This window comes from Thunnus thynnus, chromosome 15 (assembly GCF_963924715.1).
Source record: "Thunnus thynnus chromosome 15, fThuThy2.1, whole genome shotgun sequence".
Taxonomy (NCBI): Eukaryota; Metazoa; Chordata; class Actinopteri; order Scombriformes; family Scombridae; genus Thunnus; species Thunnus thynnus.
In genome coordinates, this window is record NC_089531.1 from 24995012 (window position 1) to 25020100 (window position 25089).

The 25089-nt window shown below is 38.0% G+C and overlaps 1 protein-coding gene across 1 annotated transcript in view; it reads right to left on the reverse strand.

Moving 5' to 3' along the window:
- The window catches only part of LOC137197967 (CMP-N-acetylneuraminate-beta-galactosamide-alpha-2,3-sialyltransferase 1-like), a 62735-nt gene that overhangs the window by 20973 nt on the left and 16673 nt on the right, over positions 1–25089 (reverse strand). The window contains exon 2 of the mRNA XM_067611520.1: positions 2905–3592. Within this exon, the coding sequence (XP_067467621.1) occupies positions 2905–3195 (291 nt within the window). The 5' untranslated portion in view covers positions 3196–3592. The remainder of the gene's footprint in view (positions 1–2904; positions 3593–25089) is intronic.

Sequence of the window (25089 nt, forward strand, 5' to 3'; positions counted from 1 at the left end):
ATGTGTGTGCACTGTATGCTGTTACATATTGTGCTGTGGAAGCTGGAAAGTACGGATACAGAATATTCTGAAACAATTTTACATCAGATTTAATGGAGAATTTTAGAGCCTTGTGGTCTAAATATTCATTTGGAGGCTTTTCCACCATGCCAATACAATTTTGTGGAAACCATTTAACATTTTTCAGTTTCATTTGCCATTGAAATGGTTGATATTAATGGGCGATAAGATAGTACTTATGGAAATAGAGCTTTAAATCATAAGACTATTATAGTATCAGCTTTTGTAACATTGTACAACATATATTAGACATATTTGTTATCTAATTAGAAGCTCTCCTTTACACAAATGACATTTAGTCATGTAACATGTAAGCTTTGACATCTCATTGAAAGAAAGAGCCTGAGTACACCTGGAGGTCATGCCCTTACCTTGCTGAACCATCTGAATGGCTACCGTTAATATGTGACACTTGCCTCATCAAGCTCCCTGTGAGAAGCATTTCCTGAAATGAGTGGTGACAGGAGGCAACCTTGCAGTAATTTTTCTATTCTTGCCTCTAATTGGACATGGTGTGAAGTGAATGTGGGAATACCTAAGGCACTGGATGTCTTCCAGACAAAGGTAGGATAATTGTGTGACATCAGTTTTGTGAATAGGCTTTCCTAATTTAGATAGCTACTCTGATATATACTGTACAGAAAGTACATTATATATTGACTTGATAGAATTAAATTAAGTCTGGTAGAAAAAACTAGCAATATAGCTGACATGAATTGTAAATGACAAGAAAGTGCATTTAAAGAAGAAATCATCCATTAAACACTTTAACAGCTATTTCATCTAGTGATTTGGGGTTCATTTTTTTATTTGGTCTATTTTATGATCCCTGTGGATGACTGGCCAAATGTAGGTGGCATAACATCCATTAAGATATTTCCAGTGGAGCTCAATTACAGTTTGATATGAGAAAATGTTTTAGCAACACCAAAAGTGAATTTTAGGTTTTTGTGTCAGTCACTTAGGATCTAAGAGTTTCTTCCTGGAGCAGCCATTTAACACCGACACTCAGTGATTATACAGGTGACAAAATCCATCGTAGGAGAGATAACACTTCTCCACTGACTGCAGTGTCAGGTAGTGGTGTAGAAGTGAAAAATAGAGTAAAGTTAGCTTGGTACTGGATATTCATTCTTTTTCCTTCTGTAACTTGCAAAGTAAAAACTGAAAATGCATTAATATATTAGTTATAGTTGTAATCGGAAAGGTAGAAGAATTTACAGTTATTACAGTCTAAGCAATGTTAGAATGACCATTCACATATTGTTCAATCATTAAAGTGGTAGCCCAGCAATTTAGTATTGTACTTCAATTAAATTGGGGGACTTGTAATAGACAAATTAAAAAAAGAATGGTCAAAATCAAAGCTTCAGAGGCCTGGATATTCTGAGTTTGTCCCTAAGATGGGTTAAGCTCCAAAAACTACACTTCCCATGATGCAACTCAATAGTGTCTTTTGTTAAACCCTCCCTGAATTTCAAACTCATGTCCCTGGTTTGTCACACAGGCTTTGTGTTAAAAATTTGCAGTCTCAAGGCCAAACTGAGGTAACTCTGATAACATAATCAGGGCACTGTGGCTTAGTGTACCAAAACCTGTCCAGCATGTTGGGAAATATGCTAGAGTATGAAGGTAGAGTCAGCAGGTGATTATCTGAGGTTAGTATTAAGACAGGTAGCAAAGGTCCAAAGGTAAAATATAGCATGTCCACCAGCAGAACTATTACTAACAATTAACACTTTATATCATGTTTGTTTAATCTGTACAATCCTGTGGTTTTATTGTCACTATGAGGTTATAAGGCAACATGTGGAGAATTCAGGAAGTCTTCCTGTAAAACTTCCTGTAAAACCACTACTTGCCATTTTTATTGTACATTTCAATTTGTGTGTGGATTAAACAAATAAAATGTAATTTATCAGCTTTAGAGATGCTGGTCAGTGTATTTTAACTAAGATAATAAGCTATTATAATTGTCTGCTCCATATTTACCATGAAACATACTCATGAAAACTGGTATTGATGTTAACCCTAACCCTCTAACTCTTAGCAGGAAAGCAAACAACCTAATTTCCTAAAATATCAAACTATTCCTATAAGAGTGATTTAGAAAGGCAACTAAGCTACTGAGCAGAGATATGTTTGACCTGATATACCTGTCAGCCAATCAGTATTTTCTATGGCCATGATAAACAGATGGTGAAGGTAGAACACTTCATGTATTGTTCATCATTCATTAATGTTTTCCAACAGTGTGAGAGTATTGAAGGGTAGATTTATCCTTTAATGAGTGTCTGCAGTTGGGTGATGGCCATCTGATATTGGAACTGGAAGTAAAACTATGTTGAATAACTGTAGCCAAAGCACATATTCGTGGACAGAAGTGTCATGTTTGCATAATGTTTGCACCACATTTGCTTTATTTCTAGAGGAACGATGGGAACAGCTTGACGAGTGATTTTAAGTGAGTAAAAGGTTATAGCATCACCTATACATATTCAAGTTGTAATGGTATATATCCCTCTTTTCAGCTATAGATTTTGGGAGAGATGGTGGGAGAAAACAACAATTTCCATATCCAGCATGTTAAATGTGAACAAATTGTGCGTGGGAGTTTGCTTAACAACTTGATCCTGCTGAAGATCCCTTGGATTTGAAACAATCAATGTGGCAAAAACAAACACTTCTTGGGAGCATTACAGCAGTGTGTGATCTCTGTTCTTTATTCATCATCTTTCTTTCCAGCATCTCATCTGCTCTCAGCTGAATGTGCATGTTTGTTTTTTTCAATCCTCTGTAGTATAGCATTGCAAATCCCCCCTAAACACATCCCCTGAATATTACCTGCCACCATTTAAAGGTTTCATCAGAGAGGACGCTGTTCTCCCTGGTCATCAGAGGGTGGATGGACTGATTGAAGCGCTCAGCGAACCAGGGGTCGTCCTCCAGCTCCGTCATGCACTGTCGACAGGCACATAACCCTTTGGAGAAAAAGTTGTCCGACAAGTGGAAAGCTTGCTTGAAGAAGTAGAGTGATGGGTCCCGGAAAGTGTAGCTGAACAGGAACGTCGTAAATGTAATGACACAAAACAACAGAGCAAAAGTCCTGAATTTCCTCCGCTTGGGTAGAGACATGTCGTCACAGTCAGACTCAGTTGGCTGGGAACTTTGGAAGTGCAACGGACAAAAATAGCATCATGATAAATCTAGAGAGCTGAAGGTGTGGGAAAAAAGCAACCCTGTTGCAGCATGGTGCAAATGGCTCAAATATATCACTGCAGTTGAATGAGTATACCCTGTTGTTCTTATTTTTCAGACAACACAATATTAGGTTTATGAATGTCCTTAAAATCCATTGATGTGATTTTGTTGTGGATTCACTGCCTTCTAGACCAAAGGAGGGTAAATCCACTGTGTGGTTCTGTCAGCTTGATGGCTCCAGGTTAATCAGATTCAGTCAGTTTACTGACGGCTTAGATGTTGACTCTGTGAGGTCAGTGACTGATGTGTCATCCATTCTTTAATGATCCACCTAAAAGCCAAACAAAAGGACATTTTTGTGACACATATACTTGGAAAGTTTAGGGAAAAACAGCCTATGAACCTCTGGTACTTTAACTCTGAGTACAAGGAAGTGTAAATTTAGCACTGCTCAATGTTCTTGTAATTTCACAGTACTAATAGTTCCAGGATGAAACTGTCTGTCTGTGTCTGCAACATCACACCACAATTTTCTGTGCATGACTGTAGGGACTATTTAATTTACCATGTTTTGTTTTTTTGCTATGTTTTTCAGTGGTACTGCCAAATTGCACAGGTTGTGTTGCATTTCTCTCAGCTCTTAAAAAGACCATCAAATACCAAAAAATGACTCAATTGATTGTGGAAATTACAGTTCTCCTGGAACAAATAGACACTGGCCTTAATCACCATCCTATCCCACTGTTAAGAGTATGTCAATAGCTGAAATCGGCTTCTGTTAACTGAGATAAAATGAAAGTCCAAATGCACAAATCATTGACGAACTGGGAAAACACCTAATTGAGTCATTGATCCTGTGATACATTCACAAAGTCAAATTTAGAAAGTGTTTATCAGACAAACAGTTCTGTGATGGTCTTTCTGCCACTTTATATCCAAACTAGATTTTTAAAAGAGCTGTTCCACCAGGCTATATACCTTTGTATGAACCATGTTCAGCCTACTATAGAGCTTATACAGTTAGTCACATGCTGGTGACAAAATTCCCAGAATAAAATAGAGTAGGGGAATGTTTTTTTCAGACCCCGGCTTTTCATGACTGACAAAGCAGACAGACCTCCTGGGGTTTCATTTTCAACATGAAAAGGCCACCTCTGCCTTTAAACAGGGCCCGGGTTTCATTCTGACGTGCAGCTGTATTCAGGATTCCACAAATACTTCTATATTTAGCTAACAGCAGATCCACACTGGAGATACAGTGCTATCATCACCACACAGGGTGAGAAATGTATCTGAAAAATGAACCCCAGAAACACACTACCTGCCCTTTGCTCTTAACAATCTCTGAGTGAGCCGTCCATATAGAAGATTTGTGGGAAAGTCCATTACGAAGAGAGAAAGGCTGCGGGTCTTTCCTGATTAGAAATTGATCAGGTCATTCAAATTCCACCCTGGAGGGAAGCAAAGAGGATTGGGTTTAAGACTGTCTGAGAAAGACTGCGCAGTGACACAGCTTGCCTGTTGATTTCATTCTCGCTATCAGAGCAGAAAAACAAACTGTACAGCCGTTTATAAGCAGCACTGACACAGGCCAATGCACAGGAAGGCTTATAAGTGATCCCGTCTGCTGTTTGTAGCTCCGTAACTCACAGCGGACTGTGGATTTGCATAGAGCCCAAGGTTGGTTATTGTCTAAGGCAGCAAGTTTGACAAGGATACCTGGGGACACTTCTAATAGGTACTTCAATGAACAGGCTGACTTCTCTAAAAGGAGGCTGTTGACTCCACTCAGTTTGAAGCCCCTTGCCATTAAGAATCCTGATAGTCGAGAGAGCACGCAGAATATATTCTAAAACAGGTGGCGACTCCCCCCTTTTGACAACACACCGGCCATCAACTCGTTCCCCTGACCTTGTCTGACTGAAGGCTGGCAACCCTGCACTGATCAAAGTTCGCCAAGCTGAGACAGCAAAGCGTCTGTTCACACTTCAGAGGGGAGGGAGACGTGGAGAGAGAAAGAGAGAGAGAGAGAGAGGGGTGGAGAGTGGCGGGTGGGTGGGGGGGGTGGCAAGCAGAGCAGCAGGGGGGAAGAAAGTGTGCGAGCTGTGATTTTCACCCTAATCTTCAGTTGTGAGAAATCATCAACTTTGCAAGATGTAGTTACAGTGAGGTGTTTTCAGATTCTGTTCTGTGGGAATTGTTTTTCTTCCTGGCTTACCTCTGCTACGTGTGAGCAATTTAAGAAATCAAAATTCTGCAGTTTTGATGACTCCCATGTATTACAGTCTTGGAAGAAAGGTATCTCAGCTGAACTGAAAGGGTACTTGCTTGAGTAGAAGTTAACCCTCAGTTTACCTCGACATTTCAGTCCCTTTCAGACACTGATCTTGTTGCATAAATGTGATGGTAGTTTAACATGTAAGTGTCATGTATAAATACATTTTTAAATTCTATATAAATGTTGTTTTTTTTCATTTTTATGTAAAAGTCAAGACAGCAATCTTTCTGGCCTTGAAACATTTCTGTAACATGCCCAACACAGTACAAGTCTAACTAAAAATCCTTCCTTGAAACAATTGAATGTTGTGTGTGTGTTTTTAGTGGCATTTAATGAACAGCATCTCCCATACACCCTTGACCATCACAGGGTAAAAGTCACATTTCAACGGAGGAGGCATGTCCATGAGCGGGTAAAGGGGCAGTAACATATGTGTAATAACAGCAGAACAGAGAGGACTGAACTATGTAGAAGTTTTCAGGGACCAAACATTATACAAGCATTGTGGCTCTTCCTCTAAATGTCCTGTCATTTCTGAATAAAGCCCAAGAAACATTTACAATATGTAACGGACACATAGATATCTGAATGGCCAAAAGCTATCACATTAACAACTAGATAAAGAAAGAAATGTTACATATTCTATTTCTTAAAGCGGCTTTGAAGAGCTCCTAATGTAAAACTAAACTAGCTTAACAACTCAATTTCATAATATGAACAATATTATGCTAAAGCTAGAAATAAGAAAACCCAAATCTCTGCTATCATCAACATTCAATATCTGAAACTGCACCAGACGGGATGAATAAGAAGAGATGTTAAAAGCAACAGAGAAGAAATCCAGAGGGATTTTCTGTGAAATTTCTCCCCCATAACTAATAATATCACTCAGAGAATAAAAAATGAAAAAGCTCCAGATTTTACTTTTGATGGCAACACATCTATGAGTCTTCATGCTCTAGTCTCTGGCTTTGGTGGGGAGTGTTTTATTTTCACAGATATTGACTTTCAGGCAGTACTTTATTTTAATAAAAAGGGAGGCATGGTTATGTTTTTAAGCATATAAAGAGGTTTCAAGGGACATTGAGAGATTGCACGGTGTGGCCAAGGTCTTCCCACGAAATTAAATTAAATGGAGAAATGGTTCTGATGTCAGTTCACGGATATGAACATAATACTGGGTCAGATCTAGTTAATTAAAGTGAAAGTGGATAGTATGAAAAAACACACCATCACCTTTTGTGCTCTTTACATTGTGAAAACAGTTTTGTAGTAAACAAAAACTTAACATGTGACTTTGACCTTTTGGATTTCTTCTTTATATTTAACTCCGGATTTATGCTTCTCAGCGGGATGGAAACATTATGTGACCCCTGGTTTTATGAAATCCTTTCAAAATCAAGTGGATAACATAAGAGATGCATGGTGGTTTATCTAGCTCCTGACATTTTGAAGGTGAGAGATTTGTGCCCAACAACAATGAGTTATTTATACATTTTTAAAAACTGGTATAGAGAATTTATTATGCTTGCTCTTGCTGTTTACACATCCTGATTTGTGTATGTGACCAGCATCCTCACACAGGTCATCAAACTTCACCTGATAATCAAAAACAATGACAATCCATGGTGACCATTTGCTGTTGTTTTAATCAATATTACAGGATAAGGCTGGTGATTTTCTAAATTTTTCTTACTGTCAGTAAATCCCATTAAAAGACCTAAATCAACAATGAATCGATCCTACTTGCAAGTATTGTGTGGTCAAATCCTCTGTTCCATTGTTGTCCAAAATCTATTAAAAACACATCAATGAGCCACACAGTTTCACTGGGTGACACGTTCCTTCAACACAATGAACGTGGGCACTGTAGTTTATTTTGAGTCAATCCCAAATACACCATCCTGCTGCTAAATCCTCACTAGTGCACCAGATGTGTATTAATCCACATCTTAAAATAGTCCTCAACAAATGCACTGTTTACTCCTGTTTGAGCAATATTTGCTAAATATTACAATACCCTGTTGTTTTACGTAATTACTTAAGCTTTCTTAACAATGAAACTATATATTTGTAAGGCTGTTTTTAAGGATAAAAATCTTCAGTAGGAATAAATGGATTTGGGACTAACAGCCACAGAAAGGCTTGGGAAGTCGAAAAGTACTGGGAGACAGACTAATGTTTTGTTGGTTTTGATCTTTTCGTGGGATATGATGACAGTAATATATAACAATATATAAAAAGACCAGTCTTATCCCTTAAATTTTAAAAAATGATCAAGGTAACGATGTGCCAAACACTAAGTAAATATATCAAACAGTATGCTAATCACAGCAGTCAACAACCTCTAACTAAAGTCTATCTTTGGCTTGAGAAAAAACTCAGAGGTTGACATTTTGGCTTTTATTTCGGTTTGCCTTTCATGCTCATTTTGGATGTGTTTGTCTGTGCAGCATTTGTTAACTAGATTTTGCAGAAACATAGTGAACCCAACTACTGCTCTGTGACATTTTCAAAATTAAAGGATGATCCGCTTGAGGGCTTGCCACATCATTTGACTGCTGTACGTCCATGTGTTAGACATAGTATATAGGATATGTGGATTGTGATGAAATGAAGCATCTTATGACTGTATAATGTTAGAAATGCTTGGTGTGTGCTTGTTCCTTTGTGGATTTGGTTTGTGTGGATTATTGCAGCAAAGGGCACATTGCCTCATGGCAACAAATATTCATCACTGATCTTTCCGTATACATCATCTTCATCTTTTATGCCCTTGTTGCTGTTAGTTTTACTGTTATTAACTTAACTCTAATGGACCTTTGTCTTGGCTCAGCAGCTGATTATATCTCTAAATTTATTATTGCAAAATTGTATTATGCACTCAGACATCCTCTCATTGCATTTCCACTGATTACTGCAGGGTGTTATTCGTCACGTCCTTCACACCCATCCATGTACCTGCAGCTGCCTGGGGCAATAAAGTTTCCCCGGTGTGTTAACTCCCACTGAAGCTGCCTTATTCACTTCAGTCTGGTGTCACTGAATACAAGCACAGAGCACTGCAGTCTGAGATGAACCTTCACACTATGATTCTGAGCCATTCCCTCACCTCAGGCTTACCACTTTAAACCCCTTAACCTGCAGTTTTCTCCTTTCCCCCCTTAGATAGCTTTAATTTCTGAAATATCACCTCATTCCACACTGTCTGACAGTGCCATATATATCCTGTATCACCTTGTTTCAGCTTTTCATTGAAGCTATATGATGCTTACACTGTGTGATATAATATTCAAAAATGTTTTTTTTTACAGCTCCACCTTTCCATCAAGTAAAAATATTCTAGATGTCTTGTGCATCTCGTTTACATTTCTTCAAAATTCTTGACATGTTTGGTATCTTTGGAAATGTTGACATTTCCACAAGAATTTCAAATGAAGTTCTGCAAGTTTTGAACAATGTTTAAGTACACAGCATGAGTCTGTAATGTCTGACCCAACGGCCAGTGTGGTTTAAAACTTTGTACTAATATCTAGGCTATTATATATGCTGGCCCATTATTAAATGTTTAATGGATGCTGTTAAGGTAGCTTTTCACCCAAGCTGCAGAGGAAAGAAGCATCATTAAATCCCTTAAAGTGAAACTGCCATCAATTATATCACTGTAAGACTTTAATCATATCAGTTTGGGCAATGCTTGAACGATAAATATATTCACAGCTGGATGATTCTACAGTATGTTTGGGATCTTCTGTGAAGAATGTTCGAAAGACAGTTTGACATTTTGGGAAATACTCTTATTTTGCTTTTTTGCTGAGAGTTAGGCTATATGTGAAGATTGATACCAGTCTCATATTTGTCTGTTAAATATGAAGCATCAGCCAGGAGACAGCTAGCTTAGTTTAACACTAACACTAACGCAGTTTCCCCCTACTTCCCCCACTAAGGAAGTAGGGGGAAACAGCTAACCCTAACCCAGGTTCTGTTCAACATTACCCTCTATGAAAACTACAACTTTTATGCTTTGGTTTTGTATGAATTGAACAAAAAATGTGTAACATGTTGATTATTGAGCTTTAGAGGAGCTAGTGGGCAGATTCCTTTTAACCTTTGGAGAGAGCTGGGGGGAGAGCTAGCTGTTTCCAGTTTTCCAGCTAAGCTAACCATCTTCTGGTTGTAGCTTCATATTTAATGGACAGTAAATAAGTGTATTTTCCAAATGTCAAACGATTCTTTTATATGATAAGAAATCTGCTGAATCAAAAGATGACTCCAGGACAAAAAAGCTCTATGCTGTACATTCAAGAGAAAGGCACAAACAAAGGGACAAGGGACAGTCCAGCAGATGGTGGTCTTGCAACACTTATGGATGCTCACAGCCATAAAACTCAACAAAAGAAGAAGATGGGGCAAGGCTACGTACGGCTAAGTACGTGTAAGACCTCTCTCATTATTATCAGGAACATGGCGCTTGAGGAGCTGTTTTTGTCTGGTGCCAATGTTCTTGTAATGTATTTAATATTCAACAAGTTTGCGAAACAAATCACCTGCTAAAGTATCGGCAAGACAATCATAAACAAGTCATGGATTCAAATACGTCATCAGCGTAGTCTTGTGATTGGTTTGCTCGCTCCATGTGAAAGCATCTTTTGTCAGATGGATGTAACCCTTTACGTGCTTGCCCCTGCAATGTTACTGCTTTCATTAACAACACAGCCATACCAGCGTTTCCCCTGAAATGTTACTAGGTGTGGATGGAAATTGGCAGTACAGATTTCCCTGAATATTGATCCCTGCTCCCATTCACACATGACCCCATGAAGGAAATGTTCCTGAACATTTCAGGGGTAGACTGCATGTGTGAAAGGGGCTATAGTATACTAGATACAGGGGCACCATTTGTATAAACCAGTCGCTCTTCACAGCCTAGTATCAGCCCATCTGATGATTTTCAGATTGGAATAGCCGCCAATGTAGTAAAACCAAACTCAGGTAAAGGTAGCTGCAGCCTCTGCCTTCCCTGAAAATTGGTTTTGATGTTTACTCTCAAATGGAAAATCTCCAACCATTTTGCATGCAGTCAAAGGTTTTTTTTCTGCACTTCGACTGATAGCAAGGTGGACAGAATGTAAAGCAGCTCTGATTATTGATGTGTCTTGTCAAGCACGTTCCCTGTCCAAAATGAGACGTCTGTCCCATTAATCATTAACAAAGCGTAAGACGTGGGATGCCTCCAATGAAATGAGATGGGTATTCCATTTGCACGTTTGTCAACACGAAATATGTGTTTCCATGATGCTGGGGAGTTTTTTCTCGTTTCCTATGTTTTTATCTCTCTTTTTTGATGAGGGCATTTTGCATGCAGATAAATGTTTTCCCTGCACTTCCACTGATAGCAAGATGCAGCCAGGAAGAGAATGTAAAACAGAACTCAGTATTAATGTGTTTTGTATAGGAAGTTCTCCATCCAAAAGGCAATGTCTGTCCCATTAATCATGAGCACTGAGGAAGGTGTGGGAGGCCTCAAATGAAATATATGAGTCCATTTGCATTTTTACCGGCATAAATATGTCTACCATGATGCTGATGATTTCTTTATGTTCTGTGTTTTTGATCATGGAAGGTTTTTTACAGCGGGGTTATATCAGAGGGATATATTTTCTTCATGCATTTATGAAAATGTGAGCCACAAAAGGAGATCAGAGGCCAGGGCAGCATGTTTAGTGGAAAATGACTACACATGGCAACACAATAGCTTACAATGTGGAAGAATCTTCTGAGGATTTCAGAGATTTGGCACACATGTACAGTAGGAGGCACGTTTCAAACACAACCGTTTCCAAGTGCAAGTCGTCCTATTCAACTGCATGGCACAATGATGCTTTCTTTGTTTCATTTCTGACAATTTTTAGACATCAGGCGGGATGGCAGATCTGTCACTATGGTACATCAACAGGACTGATTTTTCTTTGCTTTTTTTGAATGATTTCTCTATCAGCGTGTCAGTCAGATCCACTGAGAAGTTCAGTCTGTCTCTGATCTTGTTCCAAATCCACTTCTGCATTTGGGAAAAAAAAATCCACTTCTGTCAAGAAAAACATGAAACGCACGCTGTCCTCTCCAGAGAACGACAGCATTGGTTGCTTGTTCAAACTTAAAAGAACCTATGTTTATGTTCAGCACCATAGCACAGCAGTAAGTGGTGTGCTGCCCTAAAAGTGCCTTGAAAATTAAGCATGTGAGGTCTGGGTGGATGGTACAAAGTGTTTGACTCCGACTCACATCAAGTCTCCAACACCAACACTTAATTATGACTTCCTTTAACCATGACCACAATATTTCTGTAAACCTTAATCAAACTGTTTTAGTTGCCTAAGATTCACCAAACTTTAAAGGATGACAGATGAGAAAATAACACATGGATTTTTTTTCCAATGCGCAAACTGCCTGTTTTTGTTGTATAAGCACCGAAAGTAAGCTAACTCTAACCCTCTACTGACATTTACAGAGTCAGTCAGCCCAGTGACCATCATACATCTGCAGGGAATTGATATAGCTGATGATCAATAAGAATGACTGGATGATTATTTCTCTGAATGCTGACACTTCTGGCTGTCATAGCTGAGTTTATAGCCTGTGCTCTCTTCTGGAACAAAGACTCCCTGCTCCTGATGATCCCAATCTCCTCTCCTAACCTACTAGCATCTCCACAGTGAAGAATGGTTCCATAAGTGAGCAACACATCTAAGCTGTGATATTTAAAGCTCTTTCAAAATCTATGCTGTCATATTAATATTAAATCATGTAATGTGAATGGGTTGCTGATAACTGCTGAACTCTGACAATCAACAATCCACTCTGCACCTCTGTGCAGCTCTCAGCCACTTTTAGCTCATCGATTTGGTTTGCTGCTTCTTATGGTTTTGTACCAACAGGATTCATCAACAACCCTCAGTATAAAAACCATGTAAGGAACCTTTGCATAGAAATGATAACAGGGGCGGACTGGCAACAAAAAGCAGCCCGGGAATTTGCTGTCAAGCAGCCCCAATTTGATACAGATACAGCTCTTTGATACAGAACTGAGACACGTTTGTTTCAAACCTCTACCTTTCTGATTCTACAACTGAATTTTCCAGATGACCAGTAATTAGTTGTATTCAACCATTAAGACCACATAAGAGCACAAAACCTATCTGTACTTCAGTTACTTTTAAACTCTATTGTTCAGTGGCACTGGCTGGTCATCACACATACCTGTCTCCATAAAGGTCCCTGCAAAGACTTCCTCAAAACTTTCCCTGTCTGACTCAGGTTAATCTGTTTGTTAGAAATATATTAAACAGACATCATTTGGACTGTCTGACATGAGCATCAAATACTGTTGTATTCATTAAATTGACATAGGCAAATACATATGTGGTGTATTATGCGTCATTAATCTTACATAACTTGAATGAAGTAATTCAACCTGATCATATGAATGAAATATTGTGCTCTAATTTACTTCACAGTCACACAATAACATTCAATAGCGCACACACCTCTAACCGGATCTGTGCTGGTTCCTGCTCCCTCCTCCATCCTTTCCCTTTCTTGTTCAGAGCCATGTTCACCTGTTTGTTTAGATTGTAGAGTAAGTATTTAAAAATCATTTTTATTGCTGGACTGGCTATCAATTATATGCCTTATAGGCTAAAATGCAAAAAAGAATTGATGAGTAGTCTAGAGGAAAATTATCAAATTTACATGTTTATTTTACCCATTTACAGTTGAAGTTGATTTTTTTATACACTTCACTGAAATTTAGCGTAAAGTTCTCTAAATGTTTGAGCAGACTCTGACTAGTTAAGCCTTGGAAATGGTCAAACCTGCAGCGGGACTGAAACCCCGAGGTTAACAAAAACATTTTGTTCATTTAGTTAGTTCACAGTACATGGCATGTAAGCATGACAAAGCACCTGCTCCCTGCTCACTCCTCTTTGATGTTTCTGCCCTGGGCTGCCGAAGTTTTGACTTGAGCTTGGAGTGAGATTTGTTCCGGTGGGGCGGGGGGGTGGGACTGCAGTAGTACTTATTTTTGTTCATACTAAAACGAAAATCATGGTCAATTGAACCACTCGACCTCTTTTTCTTTTTGCTAATTTCTGTTTACTGGGTAGCATTTTTGATTACACATATTTTTCTTCAAAACATAGGATAAGAAAGATATATGCTCCTCACCATGGGCACCTCGTTATGTTTTAAAATGGGGGAGCAAACATGGAAAGATACATAATTGGCGGGGGGGTCTGGGTGTCCTCCCCCAGACAATAAATTGTAATTTAAAACAAATTTCCTGCATCTACACCACCTAACCTCTTGTTTTAAGTCAAGAAACAGCCACCTGCACTAGTCTAGATTAGTTAGATTGAGGGTGCTATGAAAACCAGGAAGGCATCAGGAACAGTATATAACTGGGTAGATCAGGACAGGAAATGATTATAGTAGAAGGGCTATTCCTTATTTGAAGATATATTTATAAAAACGTTATGTAGCCTAAAATGGTAGTAGGTTGGAGGCCACTAGGCCATGTTCAAGGTCAAACAAGGACAAACAATTTATATAAATGAAATAGCCGTACAACACATCACAATATGATCTGGATTGTATATTGTGTAAGATGAAAATATATACTTTTCTTTAATACAAATTGCAGCCTTTATGCCAAGTAAAATCTTTCCACAAAGCCTTCAAAATGACTGACAGAGTGCCCCTATCCCCCTGATAGTGTGTGATACTTTAAATTAGGACCCATGGCAAACATGAACTCAATAAATAGTTCCATCTAGGCCTATTAAAACTGCATAGGTGGAATTGAGTGCTTTTGACTGGGGTCCCCCAGGACACCGATATGTTGGTATTTTTAAAAAGCACTAATTAAAACAGAAACAGAAAATAATGATATTAAGTCATTAGGAACAAACTGATTGACAAAATCATGAAAAATTAGAATGATGAATAAGGCACTTGTGAGATATGACAAAAAATATACCTCTGGGGTCTGTGGATACCCCAGTCGCTAGGATTAAGGTTAAACAATGTTAAACCTGAGGATTGCTATTCTCAATTCTCACAAGGCCATCTTCAAAGTCTAACAATTGCCACAAAGTAGAAACAATTTGGATTAATGAAATGGCCTAACAACTAACCTAAAAATCTATTATTGGGAATCGTGAGAAAGTTTCAGAGTGACAGAGACACAGAGTGTCCCCGCGAACATAGTAACTCACTCTCTCTTCTGCCTGCTTGTGCACGGCGTGAGAGGAGAGGGAGAAACACTGTGCTACTGCCAGAAGAGCCGCTGTCTGGGATTACTCTGAGCAGCATGCGTGGGAATATATTACAATATAATAGGTTTGTGTCAATTTCTGGCTTTCCCCCTGATGATCTGAATAACTCACTGCTGCTCTGTCTTGTCTGTCCGTGTGCTGTCATTGTCCTCTTTTCGTGCCGTGAACTTATCAGTTATGAATTTGTTTTTCACTGCGTGAGAAAATGGACATGTGGCGTGAACATGTGAAAAGTGTCAATTGCATGAGTCTCACAGATACTTAAATAAATACGTTAACACACATCAGATAACAGCATCAGCCAGGAAAACCTTTTTCTTTTTTTGGCGCACCTTCTCTGCACTGCCGGTGTTGTAGAATTTTCTGACTCCCCTGCAGGAGACTGTTCTAGCTGTTCTATAATTTTCCTTTAGCCAATTAGTCATTGTATCCACATTACTTTTGATTATTTATCAAAAATCTCATTGTATAAATATTTTGTGAAAGCAACAATAGTCATCCCTACAATATTGTTGCAATGTCAAAAATATTGGTATTTGTTCAAAAATATTGTGATATCTGATTTTGTCCATATCACCCAGTCCAACACTCTTGTCACACTCATGGAATGCACCATATACTGATATTATTGTTGTGGTAAGAACCTAAAACCTATTCATTAGTCATTGAACACAGGCAGTAAATTACACAGGTTATTGTTAAATTTTAGACTAGAGAATGTCATGGGTGGTGTACAAAATCTTTCAAATTTTATAGTTGATGTACGGCAAAAATGTTAATAAGTCTGCTCTATTTACATAGCTTCATGTCTCTTACACATATAAATACTAAAAATAAAAACTCTTATTACTATCCTCATTTGCATATATATTTTCCAGGTTCTCAAGCTACGGTAGCCACTAGGAGTGTTGCTGTGGGTAACACCACATTTCAGCTTCTTCCAGTCAGTTCTTCAACTTCACATAAGTGGAAAACTGTTCCACCTGATAGCCCACCAACAAAGCGTCCTCTGTTGGAGTTTCCCTCTTTTCAGGAATCTGAAACAAATTCCAGCTATGCTGATCCTGATGACTCCACCTATCTCCCCAGCATGTCTGAATTGGACTACACCACCAGTGGACAATAAGTTAACTTTGCTTAATATCTGTTTCTCAACATTATTTGATTTGATGCATTTATATTCTGATGTGAGAATTCTATGTAATGTTAATTCGCTATGAACATGAGAAATTGAAAAATACACTCCTTCACCCTGTAAAACAATATTTGTCTACAGTGTAATACTGTCTGTATTGATTGCATATGCTTCACAGAATACCATACTGCATCACACTGAGAACTGCACGGGTGAAGATGTTTGAGAAGAAAATGGAACTCCACCAAAAAAGAGTAGCCTTGGGAGGAAGTTCAAGATGCAGGCCAGGAAGGATGATGACGGCGATGACACAAGTATTTTGTTTTTTTGTAAGCGAGAGTGCAATATCTTTATTGCAAGCCTCTTTTGTTGTAATCAGCTGCTTTCTGTCAACATGTAAGTCACCATCTCTACTGTACCATTGTGGCCCTTACTCAAATTTTTGTTATTTGGGTAATATTTACATTACTGTTGTGTTGTTCCCTTGTGTATTTCACAAAGTGAGCGGTGCAGTTAATTGTTACAAAAATGAACACTACACAGATGCATAATTTTCCGTTGAGAAAAAACAGGAGATGTGTGACGGTGGTCATGACGATAGCTTAATCTCTCTGTTCCTTGTTCCTGTCTTGTTTTCTTTCTCTATGGTAGTTCAGATTTGACACCAGTGTTTTCCTCATGTGCAGTTGTCAGTGTCTTCCTCCAGCATATCTGCCTGCCTCTGTTTTTTCTTACCTCCTGCCTCAGCCCATCCCTGCACTGGAGCCCCACCAGCCTCCATTTTAAAAAAGTAATACATCAATCAAATGTCATCAATCAAAAACTGATTGACAGCTGTCCAAGACTTTTATGAAATTTATTAGATATAACAAACATATAACATGACATAACAAATGTCCAGAACATTACAATATAAATATATTTTTTTCATTTAAATGGCAGGTTTAAATCCTGTGTATTCCCCATCTTTATCAGGGTTTTCCTGATGAATATGGAGCACAACACAAGAGGGTATGATAACCTGGTTGTGCTTTCCCAGGTATCCCCTGCACCAGGAAACAAAGCATCTGTAGGCCTGTATTGGCAAAATCACAAAAAAATGTCATGTGATCATTTTATATGTCTTACTTTTCCTCTCCATTTTGGTCTTGTCTTACAGAACGAGACTCCAGAAGATGACAGTTTGATTCATCAACATGCAGTCTGCCACAAATCATTTTGTCTGAATAGATGGACCAGGACATGGGCAGCATTTTTCTTTCTCAGTGAATTTCCACGACCATAAAGCTAAATTTTCAGAATGACTAATGATCCAGTGATAGCTTGTGCCATTGACAAAAAATGTCAAATCATACATTTCTATCTATCTATCTATCTATCTATCTATCTATCTATCTATCTATCTATCTATCTATCCATCTATCTATCTATCTATCTATCTATCTATCTCTGGTAAACTGGTTAGTTATGTGCTTTGAGTGTCTGTTAAAGCACTGTCCAAACAATAGGTAGAAGAGGAGACCAACACACCCAGATGCCTCAGTTATTGGTCTGTATTTATAGGCTATTGTATTGTATCTATTGTTGAAATATATTTACTTGTGGATCTTTTACACCACCTTATGTATGTACAGCTTTGCGCTTTAGCAAATGTGTTTATTGATTATGAGGAGGCATCTGGGCACTTTTAGGCTGTTAGTTTAACAGAAGTGTAACAAACGCTGATGATGGTTTAGTGTTGAAACACGTCCGTTTCTACCTGTTTCCCTCCTGCTTTTATTAAAAGATCATATTCCATTGCCAGATCATATTATCATCATATTCCAGAGTGCTGTTCTACTTTGCAGAACCACATGAATGCAAGCTGGTTATTATTAGCACAGAGCTAGTTTATTATTAGTGTAACATCATTATATTTTGCTTGCCTATATATTAAAAGCAAATTATATTGGATTCAGTGCACATTGATCCTCAAGATAGTATAACAAAGTGAACCCTCCCATAGTTTATTTTTACAAGGATTCATGTATACATTAATCAACCTAAACAATATGGTTGCATATACAGTGCTACCAGTTTTTGAAAGACAGGCATGCCATTTGATCAACACAAATGAAATTTCTACACATTCCAAATCAATAAAAAATATTTTATTGTCTAACTTACACAGTTCTTTCCTTCATCGCCAGTGGCCCATGGTTACAGGGAGTGAAAGATCTAGTACTCTACTGGTTGTGTATTCATACATTATCTGAACAGTTTAGAGCATATTCTGTTGCTCAGCTTGTGTGTTGCAATGATGACATTCAACAATCCACACATAAAGCAGTGAGAAGACCTGGAAGTATGTGTAGTTGAATGAAACAAAACTATGTATTTGGTAATATGCAAGAAAACTAAAAACATGACGGCTGATAGGTTGATCTGTGACTATAGTGACAAAATATGTTTTGTTCTATGTTATTTATCGATAGCTTAACTTTATTTGGCTAACGTTAAATATTGCTAACTTTCATAAATGGGAGAAAAAAATTACCATTCTGTTTCAGACTGAGAGGAACAAGGTTGTATTTCGGGGAGACAGTGTTCTCTGGCTCAGATTTGGATTCTCGTTCGGGTGGTTCAAACATGTATAGCTGTGTAAGTCTTATAAAACTGCTAGACGGAGGTTGTAGTGGTGGTATTTGATTGACAGTTGACACTTGAGAGAGGCTGCATCTTTCCCATGACTGGGTGTGGTTTCAGCACATTCAGTGGACACACCCCCAGCGTTCAAGAGAAGAGAAAACTGCTTGATTTTTCACGATTTTGAAACCTAATTTTATATGCTTGGCGACTTTTTTAATCATTCAAATTTGGCTGGGTGGTCAATAACACACTTTTCTGTGGTTTGACAGAGCACATATTTATTATTGCTTTATACAGACTTAAATGTTAAAAATGTGAAGACCTTTTTTATCTCCCGCCTTGTCACAAGTCCAGTTTGCAAATCCGCACATCATTGCCAGTACTGATCCGTTACCCGTAATCAGCTCTACATTAATTCTGTAGAGACGTGTAATTAAATAGGCGCAGAACTGCTGCTGGGAAAGTACATGGTAAAACATGATGCTATGGTATTCAAGTCAAGTCAATTTTATTTGTATAGCCCAATATCACAAATCACAAATTTGCCTCAGGGGGCTTTACAGACTGTATGGCAAATACAACATCCTCTGACCCTAAGAGACCCTAAATAAATTAGAAAATGATAAAAATAAGATAAAGATAAACAGTAAAAAAACACTGGTGAAATAATTTAGATTATAGCTGCCAATTAGTAAACCTCAAAGCTACTTTTTATGTTTGTTTAAGGACTTTCATTTTCTCTGTTGGATAAATAAAAACTGATATTTTGCATATGGACTTGTTGATGTTTATTGGACTTATTTATTTATGCAGAGGAGAAGCAGAGTTGCAGAGTTTAATATAGTAATTAGCCCATATTTATAGTTTGCACAACTATAACCAGCGGCACAAGTATCCATGCTACCAGCTATACATCAGCGGCCTGTTGACTGTCAGTAGCATCTCTTTGCTGCTCCTTTACTTTTCATCATTTCAAGAGCTTAATTTTTGAGACCCCCCAGAAATCTGAGTTATCTTTGTTGATTAAGAGGTCTGAGACCCCCTGTAATTAGCAACTGCCAAAGGTACTATTTATCATAATAAAGCTGGTGTGTTCAAGCAAATAAATGCTGGCCACATATAAAAGTTGAGGGGGAAGAGGAAGAATAGATTAAATTACCAGTACCTGTACTCTAAATTCATGGTGGTCTTCACATATAGTGAGCTGCAACTAAATGAATGACTTGCTATTACTTATGGACTTGCGACACCACTAAAAAGCTCTTAAGCCAAAAATGCAATTACAAAAACAGCACTATTTTTCAGCACTTTGTGTGCTGTTCTCTGGAACTTTCGGTTGAGTCTCGGCTGTTAACTATCTTCCTCGTGTCTGTCATGAAAATGTGACATATTGTGTGTGCCAGTAACAGAGGAGGGAGGGATGGGGGAGACAGTGTAGGGGCTTGTGTAGGAGGAGATATTTTCTATCGGTGTTATAAATCACACTTGTCCCCAAGAGAAATTGATAAAGAACATACAACGGTTAATGTACTGACTATATGAGTATTTGCTTCCAAGTGATTGTTACTTCATTGTGGTGGATGAAACACATTTAAACACTTACATCATTTAAAAAGCTCTTTTCATGCTCTTTCTATACTGTCATCTGCTACATCAAAGGACCCCAGAACTTTTGAAAAGTTTCAGAACTTTACACTTCCGAGAAGCCTATATGCAGAGAACAGATGGACTTTTTTGGCAGCCTTTTCAGTTACAGTGTGTGGGATTAAGACAGGCTGCATTAAATAACCTGAACCTCCTCAGGAGGAACAGCCAGCTCTGCCCCGTTTAATCTATTTCCACAGTGTTATCGGACCGCTGCAGGTTGTTAATAATGTGAACCCCCCAAGTCGTCCGAGCCTGGACCGCCATTTGGACTGTTGGATGGACTCTGAGCCTTCTGGCTGTCTCAGAAATCCACCAATGGCTAGTTTGCTTTAGTCCCAGCGTGGTTCTGGGGACAGTAAGTGGTGGAATTTGTTGGAGTCAGCCAGTGATAAAAATCAGTTAGTCAAGAGCATTAACTTCCAGTATTGAGCTTTATTGACCTTCATCACTCAGTACAAATCACAGTAATAATGTTACATCTTATCCCCTTCTGTACAAGTGCCTGAAACATTTATGGAATAGAGAGATTGTCAAAAGCCAACAATGTCAGATTGTTGTTCTCTAGCTGTTAGTATTGGACAATGATAATATCAAACCACCACAGACATATGGCCATTGTGTGCTATGGGGAAACACATTTCCTAAAAATACTTTTCATATCCTTAAAGAAAAGCTCTAAATTTCAAGAAATACTTTCTAGTCTTAGATTCATGTACATGGTAGATATATACCATGTACATGAATCTAAGACTGCTGACTACTTGGAATTTCTGTTTCCAGTTACTGAAATACAGCACCAGTCAAAAATTCGGACATATTTTCAAGTGTGTCCAAACTTTTGACTGGTACTGTAATTTCAATTATGTTTATTTTGTCATTGATTCCTTATAGTATGTGCCACAGCATCTAATTGTCCCAGCTTTCGATATAATGCTAGCAGCCACATTCTAACCAGGAACAGTGCTGACTGATATGATACCTGACAAATTCGTCTCATGTACAAAGAGACATCTTCATCACTGTTTGCTTTGTTTTAATTCTGATCGGAGAGAAGACTACCCCCATTTCTGCCTCCACTTTTTTAAATAAAAAAAGATGGATTTCTGGGGATTTTAATCATGCATGCTGGGAAGTAAGAAAAAAGAAATTGAATTCTGAATGTGAGAACTCTGACCTGACAAACTGATCTGATTAAACTGAGTTAATGATAAAAGGAGACTTGATGTAATAACTTGTGAGATTTCACAGAGTAGAGGAGTGTATAAATTAAACATGGAGTAAACTCTGAAAAGTAACATAGTAGCATGTTAACACAACTTTTTAACTAAGTAGTGAATCACAGATACAGTAAAGATTCAGCAAGTGCTGAGCTTGGTTTTTCTTTGAATGCTAATAATTTATATATCTAAATCCTAACAAATTGTAATCCTTATTTATGCCTACTAATATAAATTGGTATTTTAATCCTACTTGCACAGGTACACGCAGGATGCATCTGAATAACCTTGAGTGATGAGAAATGCAAAATACGAGATGTTTCTCCAACACAGCCCTACACTTTCTCACTATAACCTGAAACTATTTTGTGCTTACACTTATGAGATTTATAAAGCCTCTCCAGGTAGTTGTTGCTCAAACTCAAACCACTGACACATCAAAGATGGACTCAAATGGACACAATAAAAAGTGATTCTGCCTGGAGAATTCTGGCCTCTCTGAAAATCCTCAAAGTTACAGCGTAAGTACTTTTAGAGCATTCAATTCAGTGTTACACCTAATGTCATGTGTGTACTACTTTAATCAATATGTAACAGTATGCAATTTGGAAAAGTGTGCAACCAAGAGATCAATCAAACAAGCAAGCAAAACTTTATTTATATAACACATTTCATTCCAGATGGAAGCTCAATGTGCTTCGCAGAGTGTGAACTACCATGGAAGTTGCAGCCACAGAAACTGTGGATAGCATACAAGATAAAACATTAGACATAAATAAACACAATTAAAACAAACACATAAATAATACATGTGAGTTAAAAACCAATCATGCTCAATAATGAGCAGGATAACTAAAGGTTGTTATTTTGGCATTTAGGAGGCAATTTTGCTACCACTGGATGTATTTTTAGAATATTATTCTCAGACTAATTAATTAATTTTAACTCTGGACCTTTGAAATGAGATAATATCAGCTCACATGAAATCTATGTTGAAATGTGATTGTATTTCTATGCCTAAACATTTAGCTTTATATCTAATTTTGTAAGAAATAAATCAATTTTCCGGGATAGGGAAGAAAAAGGTACAAGATTCATGTATCTGAAAAAAGAATGAATAATGCAGGGCCATTCACTGGGGCTGCTTTGAGTTTGTATTGGTGTGGTACATGCTGATTCTGAGCTGCAGCAGCATCCTTAGTCTGCTAGCTCCTAAACTCAAACCATGGGGGATATCTACTAAGCCTGCCACAAATTACCATCACCGGCACAAAATTTTGTGCCACCACAATTTTCCAATTTAGCAGGGTATTTACTTAGACTACAGATGTAAATGAGCCCAGCTGCAGTTCATCTCATTTGCATAAAGTGCAGCTACATAACACCTGATGCTGGGCTTTTAAAAATCCAAGAGCAAGAGTGCAAAATACATTTGTTTGGGCTGCTGAATTTGGAATATTAGCTGAAGAGAAGAAACATTTGGAGCTGCAAACATATTAATCACAGGAAAGCTATATGTAAGGAAATATTATTATCATCATCATTTTTTTATGCCTTTATTAGAGATTCAGACAGTAGAGAGATAACGGGAGATGACATGTAACAAAGGTCCCCAGCTCCATGAGGAAATATTATAAAAAGTGTAATGTCAGCTAAATAATTTCATTCATTAAGAGGTGTGGTGTCTCCACAGGAATAAATGCAGAGGAATCCCACCTGACAGCAGACTTTAAGAAGCCAGTCAGCCATTTAATAACCAGTCTACTGGACTGTTTTAAACTTTGTTGGACATCTTACTGCCTTGATGACTAATTTAAAAGTAATCTTCATTCTCATCAATGTTACACCCTGTTAGCGAATCTTTCTTTAAGGTGGGACGACATGAAAACAACAAATGAGAGATAACAGTATGCTGCCTTGAGGTGGCCCCTGGAATCGCAAGACAGTTGGCAAGACGGTCTGTAATCCAGGACACCACTAGGGCATCCACCTGCATCGCCCACAGCTTATCCCCCAACATGGCAGCAGTATGCTGTTACAAAAGAAATGATCCTTGCACAGCCATAATGGGAGAAAGAACTGCAGAACAGCTGGGCAATGGCATCATCCACCAGGGGATGAGCCTGGAAGGGAAACTGAAGGGGGTCCAGGGAGGGTCTCCTGAGGGGTCTGGGATGGACCAAGAGAAATGACCCACTGCTCTATAATCACTGAGTGGATTGACATACTCTCAAATAATCAATGTTAACCAGATAAAGGAAAAACTCTGACTGCAATATAATCATTTAGACGTCTTTATCTGGTTATCTTAATTAGAGTAAGCATTCCATTATTATCACAATTAGATTTCTTAGTTTTTGATTATATAAGGGCCCACATGAACTTAATTTCTAAAAGTGCAAAACAATTACTGAAAGAAATAAAGAAAAAGAAAAAACTAAGTAATACAAAAAGAGCATGTTCATGTCAATCCGTTCAGACCTTTAGATCAATTACATGAACCAATTTGAAAACCAAGTCAATGGATTAGAAATTACATTTGGCTGATTCACACACACTTCATCTGTTTGATATCACGGGTTGCAGAGCAGTCTTGGGCTGCCATGAAGTTTCCCTCTAATGGTTAAGGTATGTTTAACATCTTACGCTGCAGCCAAATACGACGACATGAGAGCACTGAGAGTGAACCAAAACAGTAAAGTTGCAGATGAACAGCTAAACAATGAGCAGAAACTCACTATAATGCTCTGTATAGCCAAGGGGAGCTGCAGAGTCACTGATTCTCTATAGATTCATCACTATGAACAACACCTCTGATATTACACACTGTCATGTCATACATTGTTAGTGTAAAAAATATTGATTATATTCACTTTAAGTTTCTTAAAAATGTTAATAGCTGAAACTAAGTGGATTTGATAAGGGACTTGCAAGGATTCATATTGGATAAGTGGATCTAATTCTTGATTCAGATGTGATAAAATGCTATTAAACCTCAACCTTTTAACAATGGTTTTAGTTTTGTCATTGATAAGTGACAATGATATTTCACACTGCTGAAAGTGGAAACAGACAACTTTTCAACTTTACCCCCCTCGTGTTTCCAAGTGGTATTATTGTTTGTGCTGCTGTCGCAAAGATAATGAGATCACTTTCCTCAGAACCTAGCTCCATCAAGAAATAATCAAAACCATTTTGGAAATAAGAGAGAAGATAGAAGCATGTTCACTGAGGATGTAAATTGTAATTTTATAATGAACTTGGGAACAGGTAAAATCTATTGTAATGATATGCATTGCATAGTAATAACATAGTAGTAACATAGTTTTGTTATTGCTTTGCACAAACAAATAACTACAGAAGGGATTGGTGTCGCAGTAGAGGGGGGAGTGATATTAGAAGAAAACAGGAGCAAAAGCATGAGTTTGTTCATTAATTTAGTCTATAATGGAGACATGAAAGCAGATAGAAATTCTTAAGTATTTGTTGGGAAAAGCAAACTGGGTTTGTAGCATGTTTATGTTTTTACAAAATGAAAGAAACTGTGCAACGGAGACGGTAATAACATATTTTCTGTCCATTGATTTTCAT